This window comes from Cupressus sempervirens, chromosome 9, assembly GCF_028749045.1.
Source record: "Cupressus sempervirens isolate cs-2001-9-10 chromosome 9, ASM2874904v1, whole genome shotgun sequence".
NCBI lineage: Eukaryota > Viridiplantae > Streptophyta > Pinopsida > Cupressales > Cupressaceae > Cupressus > Cupressus sempervirens.
Window position 1 is genome coordinate 716,286,449 of NC_143126.1, and position 9,578 is coordinate 716,296,026.

Below are 9,578 nucleotides of genomic sequence, written 5' to 3' on the forward strand. Positions count from 1 at the left end.
TACTTGATCACCTTGTGTTATCTATTATGTTTGTTTAATAGTTACCTTTATGGATTGTGTGTATTCCACATTGTAGATAGATGTTATTCATGTTTGATTGTCATTGATCTCATGTTATGAGACTTGTGGATTTTTAATATGATCGTCAAATATCCATTATGTAATGGATGATCTTTGGAAATGTTATTATTAAAATGGATAATGGGTTCTTGTATAGATGTGACTGATGAAGGGTGCTCCCCTTAATACCATAAACACATAACAGAAACAAAGAAACAACAATAAATGCGAGAAGAAAGTATAGACTTCTTATTTGTGTTGCAAATGCAGAATTACAGAATTCACAAGTACAATATGCTAACCCACATGGGTGCCTTCATTACAGTAATTTGCAAGACTAAGTTGTGAACTACCTGTCAGAGTTGTTTTAGACAATGTTTGGGTCTTTCTTAAATAGACAATTTTATGCCACCCGAGAAGGTTCTAGATGCTCAAACTCAATAACTAAGGCTGACAGACCCTAGCAATAGATATAGAGTCAGCTAAATACATCTTTGACTTTTATTTTAGGAATTTGGGGTATCCCAACTTTGGAAGGCCATAACTCTCGAACTGTTGCTCTGATTGGCTATTATAACCACTTTTTAAAAATGCTAGCTCCTAATCTACAGGCTTGAAATTGCGCAAGTGCCCTTCCATTGAGTTTTCAGACCTCATTTGGGCACTCTAAGGCCTCCAACGGTGAGCTTGAAGATTTTTCTACAAAATTTTCCATCAAAAATCCGCAATAACTTCTTTGATACTTAAGTTGGAGCAATGAGATTTTTATGGTAGACTTATAACTCTGAAATGAACCTTCATGTAGAAAATGAGAACATTTCAAGCTCGTATGACAAACTTACTAAAAATAGCAAGTTTCCAAAATAGTAACCACCCTATCTACTAGTCCTTATTAAAATAGAAAAGACTAAAAATAAAATATTTTTGGGTGATGCAAGATTGCTCTTACACCAAGGATACTCCTGCATCAGTGATATTCTTTTCTAAGCTCTATTACTTTTCTTTGGTGGGTTTCATTATTATTGTTTTATTATTTTATGATAAGCTTTTGTGAGAGTAATTGTATCATGCTCTTCATTTTTTATTTTTTTTTGATGAATTGACCTTTTGCATTAATTTATAATTTAAAGATACACTAGGGTAGGTTATCTAGGTGTATAAGGGGAAAGTGACTTGCAATGGCAATCAGAACCCTAAGTGGTTTTTAGAGATGCAGAGTTTTAAAATGAATTAATAAGGTATTTGTGTTCCTCACTCATGCATAAGCACTACTTTGAACTAAGATGGGAGTAGGAGAAGATGCTTGATCATGGTCTTACGTAGTCAATGAGCCTTATATGTACGAAAAGTTATTGACACACATAGAGTCATTAAGTAGTCGAGGTTTAGAGAGTCTACAAGAGTAACCTTAGAGTTGACTCTATGATGACACTTCTCCTTATGCATCTTAGATTTCCTATATATATGTTTATGCATGTGTTCGTTTTCTTCTATGATTGTCTATATGAGTAGCACCACTTGAGATACAGGACTTTCAAGATCCATTGCCTAGGATTGTGTTGATGATTTTATGGTTTAATTATCTATGTGGGACCTAATATTGTCTCCTTAGCACAATGGTAGTAGGTCATTTAAGCTCCATGTGGTTGAGAGGTAGTGATTGAATTACCATTGACATTTTGATGGACTTCTACTAAAGTTAGATATTCTTGTAACAGTTGAGCCTCCTTGTTGATTCTTCTTATTGGAGACTTGTACTTATCTTCAATTAATCTTCATATCATGTACTTTATATCTTGAGATCACTATGGGATATTATATTATATTTGTATTTGGTTATTATTACATACCCTGCAGATTGTCAATGGGTATCATATTCATGTAATTCATTTATTAGGTGATGTATTAATGTGTATATGTGGTTGTGAAATATTGTACTTATGGTTGATAAAATTAACACATATGTGATTCTACGTCATTCAACCCTTGAGAATTTTAATAGGTGAATGTTTTGAATTTATTTATATGTGGTGCATCCTATTATAATAACTTTTGCATTATCTTTGATTAAGTGACAATAGGTTTTGAAGGAACCTTCGGATACTTTAAAACGGATTACATAAAACATTTAGACTTTAAAATTGTACAAAACAACAATGACAACAACAAAAAAAGTTGGGATCCAAACAAAAGCCAACCAATCAATAAGACAGCAAGGGACAAGCCCACCTAGAAATAGCAAAACGTAAAAAGATCTAGAAAAAGACCAGTTACCCAAGGCTCTTGAAAAGCTCAATAGCTTCTAATTCCATCTTTTCCATTTCATAAATCATCCTCTTAACATCTTGGATCTCCTCAAGGAAACATGTAAGTCCTTCCTAGTACTAGCATTGGTTTTTTTGCTAGGGCCATGTTGAGAGTTTTGTGGAGAATTCTTATCACCTATAACTTGGATGATAACCTTGTCAAGAGTAGAACTCTTCAACTTCCCTAAGAGGATCCTCAAATGATCAATCAAAGCCTTTAGCATCTCCTACCTTTGCATTCTCCATGTTGGCATAATTGTTTTCTACAAGGTAATCATATCATGCATACCCTTAAGATCAACAACATCCTTCTCTTTCCCAATCAAGTCCACATCGTCACCAACATTCATGGTAATCTCATCAACAAATTCTTTGCCAATAATAGACACATGAATCATGTAAGAAATGAGAGAAAAGGCTAACAATATACATAATATCATGTCTAGTGGCAATGAGGTACATGGTGCTACCAATCAAACTTTTACCCAAAATAACATCAATTTATAAGCAATTTTTTACTTCACCATTCTAATATTTTTTCTATAATTACAAACACAAGGAAAAAAAATTTATATTCTAATTATTTTATGAATAGCTCTTTATTCAAAAATAAATAAAACATTGCGACTACATCCCACAAGTTCAAATAATATAAATTAGACAAGTATTGACAAATCTATATATGATTAAAGAACATCCAACCCATCTAATAGGATAACAATAGCAAAAATGCAATAGCAAGAGTTTATGTCAAAGCAATCTAACATCATTACATTCATCAAAGCTCTTCTAACAAGTTTTTTAACTTCAAAATAAGTGGAACTCACCTACATTAATATTTGGAAATGAGATCAAAGATATAAATGAATTAGTGAAATTGCATGAGAAATAAACACTATTTATTTATTATTTTTATTTTATTTTTAAATAAAAATTGTAAACCTTTACGATGCTTGTTGTAATATACTCTTTTTCAAGAAATTTGTGGACATCAACAAGTTGAAGATTATTAAAAAAAAACAAAAATTAATTATCCATCAACACAACTAACCATTATTACAGTTATTTATTACAATTTTTCACATGAATCTTATTCTGCGAATTTTCTCAACTATTATCATTTCTTAATTGTGATTTAATGTTCTTTCAACATAGAAATTCACCTATACTGTAACATGAGCGGTCATCAAGTTTGATTGCAACTTCTTCAAGGGAGAAGACAAACTTGTAGAGAACGATGACAAAGAGAGATTGAGAAATTGAAGATTCCAATGCAAAGAAAATATGCATTAAATTATTATGGGCATGAGAAATGATATGCTAAATTATCGTTCTCTAAGGTGCCTATTATTATCTTATCAAAAAAAATTTAATTAAATACATTCAATTTACTGAAGAAAAAAAACATGTTCTTGTAGGCAAGAGCCTATAACACAATGGTAACTTGTGAGCCTCTCAACTGAGAGGTCTTGGGTTTGAATCCACTCGAGTTTATCACATAATAATTAATTTCAAACAAATCATAATAATTAATCTAGGCTTCGGCACATTACCTATCAAAAAATTAAAAACATGTTCTTGTAAAATAACTTCATATTACTGTACATACACTCAGTTTACTAGATATATAACAATTGCCTTCTAATATTACATTTGAAATATTAAACAGCCAAAACAAGGGGGTTGGCCCTTACAAACAATCCAACCGGCCAAATACTAGCAGATTACCAATCGAGCAAGCAGACAAAAAGCAACCCCTAAGCCAACTTAACACACCGAAAACAACTCAAATAACCTAAGATAAACTTTCAAAATAACCAACAAAATATTAGTGTACCATAACCAGCACCAATTCAAACATAACAAGATTTTAAACAAAGGCATCACTGCCTTAAAACTAACCAAGTCCATGACCCACCAAAAAAACCAAGAACGCATAAAGAATTTGGAGGGGGGGACAAGGCACTAGTTAGCCTTCCTGTCACCTTTCCCCTTGAGGAGAACATTCACCCAATCTTCTGCCCAGAACCCGAACAGTAGTTTAGAGTCTTCCTGATTCAAACCCTCATCCTAGTTACCTTGAAGCAATTGCAAGGTGGTAGTCATCACATGAGTTACTTTGATGGTGAATTTGGACAAAAGGCCAAACCTTTCCTCCAGGACCATCATTTTCTCTCTTATCTTCTTGACCTTTGCATTCATAACCAACATCATTTCCTCCAAAGAGCAACACGACTTGCACTTCTCCACTTCCATGTTGTTAACCTACAAAATTGGGGAGTCAAATCATCTTCCCTTTAAAATTTTCCCAAGTCAAGGAGGAGGCTGTCATGGGAGAGGGGACCCTATCATCCACCATTTTCAGGAATTGATCTCTCGTGAGATCCACCTTATTCATTGTGAGGGACATCCTTGCTCTCTTTTTCCTCTTCTCCTGAGCTTGACGCCAAGGAATTTGATATATCCACCTCCATTTCCACATCCTCATCCTTCTCCACTCTATATCTTATCGTCTCTTGTTTCATCCTTTGCTCGGGGGGGGGGGTGTCATATCATCAAAATCTGACTCCTCATCCTCATGCAAGATAGTGGTTCTCAACTTCCTCTTAGCCTTCATTTTTGTGAGTCTTCGAAACCTTCTACCACCTCTGACCTCCTCAGAATCAATTGGGTCCATGTCCTTCCCTTTCTCTATTATCATGATCTTCCCAATGGACATCAAGTGGGGCCTCTTAATCTCAATAGGGGAAACACTAGGAGAGGGTTGGGGGGTGGGAGCCTTAGGGCCAATAATTCTCAGACAAACACAGGGAGGGCGAAGGTCATGAACAATAGGGATATTACCAACCTCCACAATTCTAGGGAGTAATAGGGCCAAATGAAAATGGTAGAGGTGGAACATTAACCTTGGTGCAAGATAGTGAAATTAGCACCCTTTTTCATTTTTTCCTTTCATAGCCAAACAGTGTCCACTAACTCATGCAGCAAAAAGAAAGGAATAGAAAGGCTATCATGGTTCCTAAAATGGTTAAGGAGGAGAAAATGGTAATAATAACAAACCCTGTACCTCCCTTCAAGAGTGAGACATTTCGTCAGCACTAAACAGACATTGTTCCAAGGCTCAAGAAGCTTTTTCCTTATAAATCCACCACAATGGCAATCAAGTTCTTCTCCCTCTCGAAAGAAACAACTCAAACTAGCTTCATCCGTGACTCTAGTCATTTTCTATCATTTCCTACTCGCCAAAGCAATGACTTCCTCAAACACTTGAAAGGTTATACCATTCACCATCACTCTTCTATCATCCCACAAATTCACAAATTTAACCTCAATTTGTTATCATAAGAGAACTTATTTTCTTACAAGTTCACATTAAAATTCAAAATTTTGATTGTTATCTTCAAATTTAATTGAGTGAAGATATTTACAAATCACACTCTACAATCAAGAATAAAGTGAGAATTTATAACAATTCATAACAAATTAGCTCATACTTACAAAGCAATAACCAACCTTTCAATCTAAAACATTTCAATCAATGCTATTTATGCTCATAGCACATTTCAATTAATGAAAGACATTTAAAAATCAAATTGGTATTAATATTTAATCTAATAGTACATATATTTATGTTATTAATTAAGTAATTTATGATTTAAGATCATTTATATTAATAATATGATAGTATTATATAACATTTTATATGCACAAAGAGACTTATTATTTAAATACCTATTCATTTAACAGATATATTGACATTAAAATTTATATGAACATAGCTATGGTCAAGTTGGACTTCGATAATTAAATTAATTGTTTTAGTAAACTAATCTTATAATATAATGGTATGTTGGTTATGGTGTCTTTAACCCTTGCAAATTCTAAAACTAGGGGCTTTGGGGTTTTCTTTTGTACATGAAAAGATATAACCATTCTTATGTTAGGATCCATTCATGTGTGATTTTGTAGTGTATTTGTGACTAAGGCCACATTTCTCAATCATTATGTCATTTAACCAAAAGGGGTGACTACCATTATTTTAATGCATCTAATTACTTAGCTACCTTGCATTATCTATTATGTTTCTTTAATGGTTATCTTTATGGATTGTGTACTTTGCATTGGACATAGATGTTATTCATGTTTGATTGTCATTGATCTTGTGTTGTGACATTTGTGGATTGTTAATAGATCATCAAATACCAATTATGGAATGGATGAGATATGGAAATGTTTTGATTAAGTAAAAACAAGTTTTAAAAACCCGAAACCTTATTACAAAAGGACAATCTCAAAAAAGTTAAATCATTTAGGAACAAAACCAAAACAACCCTCCAAAAAGAAACACAAAAGGTCACAAACAAAACTACTAAAAAAAACAACAAAGAAACAACACTAGGAAAGCAAAAGGATAGCACAAAAGACAAAAAAGAACTAGCTACATGGCCTTAATTAGGTCCAAAGCCTAATCAACTAGCATCTGCATGTTTTCCGCATGATCTATGGAAATGTTATATTGAAAAGGATAATGGAACCTTATAAAGATGTGATTCTTTTCTATGCTCTATTACCTTACTTTAATAAATTTCATTATTATTGTTTTTTTATTTTATGATAAACTTTTGTGAAAGCAATTATATCCTTCTCTTCAATTTCTTTTGAAAAGAGCATTAGGGTAGGTTATCTAAGTGTACAAGGGGAAAGTGACTTACAATAGCAATCAAAGCCCTAAGTTATCAAAGTAAGTCATGCATAAGCACTAAAGGAGAAAACCCAATAGTTGTGTGCATTCCAATAGTTGTGATAATAGTTGTTAACTTAATACCCATACTTGTTGATTTAATATCCAACATTTCTAACAAAATTGTACCAATGGATGTGACTTTAAAGTTGTTTTTGTTAATGATGATTATCCATAAATGAATGAAAAGTGTCCTTTTTCTCAAAAAACAACCAATAGTGTGATGCCACATCAATTGCACAAATATGGGGTCTCCAATGCACTATGATTGGTCTCACTTTTTTTTTGGGGCTATTTTGAACACTTTGACAAAAAGCATGCTAATGTGGCATATATTTTTGATGATGTGGCTCTAAAACCTTAGTTATGAGCAAAGGACTTGCCAAGTAAGCTACTATGAAAAAATGAGAATGATGTGGAATTTTTGCATAAGATTTTGAGAAGCACAAAGTTAAGGTGCACAACTACTAGGTCCTCTCCCCTACTACAAACTAAGATGGAGTGGGAGAAGAGGCTTGATCAAAGTATTGCATAATTAATAAGGCTTATATTTATGAAAAGTTATTGACACATAGTCACAAAGTGGTTAAAGTCCAAAGAGACTACAAAAATAACCTTAGAGTTGACTCATATAATGACACTTCACATATGCATTTTAGATTTCCTATACATTTGTTTATGTATGTATTAGTTTGCTTCTATAATATCAATACAAGTAGCACCAGTTGAGATAGAGAACTTTCAAGATCCACTGTAGACAATTGAATTGATGACTTATGATTTAATTATCTATTGGCTGTGGTACCTGATGTTGTCTCCTTAGCACAATGGCAATGGGTCATTTAAGTTCCACACTATCCATAGACACTAGTTAAATTAACACTGACGTAAAAAATGAAGATTATGAAAAAAATTTATAGAAATCAAATATCTGTCAATACAGACAACCACTATTATTGTTCTTAATTCAAAATTTTCGCTTAAATCTTATTCGACAAATTTTCCAAACTGTTATTATATCTGTAATGTGAATTAATGGTCTTTTAATACCGCAATTCGCCTGTCCTCCACCCTCAGCGGCGATCAAGATTATTTGCTACTTTTGCAGAAGGAAGATAAACTTGCAGGGAACGACAAAGGGAGATTCAGATATTGAAAATTCCAGTGAACACAAACTATGCATTAAATTATGGGCATGGACAGTGATATGCTAAGTTATCGTTCTGTAAGGCGCCTATTATTATCTTACCATAACCTTTTATGAAAAATATTAAATACATTTAGTTCACTGGCAAAATCATAATCTTGTTACATAAATTCATATTACTGGAAATACACTCAGTTGACTGGATCTATAACAATTGCTTTCTAATATTATATTCAATTTAACATCGACTTGCTAATACCGGCTCAAATCAACGTTCGAATTCTTTAGTATTTACTCTGGTTTTAATTGAGCGAGGATCTTAGAAGTTCTCACTGTGGAATCCAAAGAATAAAGTGAGAAAATATAACTATTCATAACAAACTAGCTCATACTGACAACGCAAATCCAACCTTTCAATCTAGAACATTTCAATCAATGCTATCTACGCTCACAGCAACTTTCAAACAATCTCGTGCCAATACAAAAGCGAACGAAGAACTTGACATCTAATACAGACCGCTCAGGAAAGGAACAACAAATATAAATACTGGTGGTGTTACAAAACACCATTTAAAACACAAACCTGTACTTCATTTCACCGGAGCTCATTTCTTCTTGGGAGACTTTGGCTCCTTCTCCGAAGCAGCGACAGACTTCTTGGGAAGAAGAACCTGATGAATGTTTGGCAGAACACCGCCATGAGCGATTGTTACTCCTCCAAGCAATTTCCCTAATTCTTCATCATTCCTGACGGCAAGAAGGATATGCCTCGGAATGATCCTGTTCTTCTTGTTATCCCTGGCAGCATTTCCAGCGAGCTCAAGAACTTCAGCCGCCAAGTACTCCATTACAGCTGCAATGTAAATTGGGGCACCAGATCCAACTCTTTTAGCATATCTGCCCTTCTTCAGATATCTGGCGACTCTTCCCACAGGGAATTGAAGGCCGGCCTTGAGCGATTTGGAGACGCTCTTCTTCTTTGCTCCGCCCTTCCTTCCTCCCTTTCCTGCCTTGCCTGACTCCATTTTCACAAATCTGTAAATACTAAATTGAGGATTCTGCTTTCAAATTGATATGTTCGCCACTGCAGCTTGTGATCTAATTTGACTGCTGGGTAGCTTTATATAGTCTCTTGATAAGCTGGGGATTGTTGATCACCGTCAGCTTGTTTTTCTGTGAACGGTTGGGATGTAATCTTCACTGATCCGTGGGACGTCCGTTCCACCAATCGGTGCTTCCTAGATTTGAATTTGAATGAAATATCATTCCCTCGTTTATTTTTTTCGTGCCACAAGCGGTCCCACTGATCTAAATTTAGGGAAAG

General features: G+C 34.1%; 1 protein-coding gene across 1 annotated transcript; it reads right to left on the bottom strand.

Annotated features, from left to right (window-relative positions):
• Positions 1 to 8,603: 8,603 nt before the first annotated feature.
• On the bottom strand, positions 8,604 to 9,334 carry LOC149540723 (histone H2A.1-like). Its single transcript, XM_089801815.1, has one exon. It carries the CDS (start codon positions 9,277 to 9,279, stop codon positions 8,860 to 8,862), a length of 420 nt encoding a protein of 139 aa, XP_089657941.1. The 5' UTR covers positions 9,280 to 9,334; the 3' UTR covers positions 8,604 to 8,859.
• Positions 9,335 to 9,578: the final 244 nt, after the last annotated feature.

Bases quoted from the DNA above. Each gene is read 5' to 3' on its own strand.
- LOC149540723 (XM_089801815.1), bottom strand. From the start codon at position 9,279: ATGGAGTCAGGCAAGGCAGGAAAGGGAGGAAGGAAGGGCGGAGCAAAG.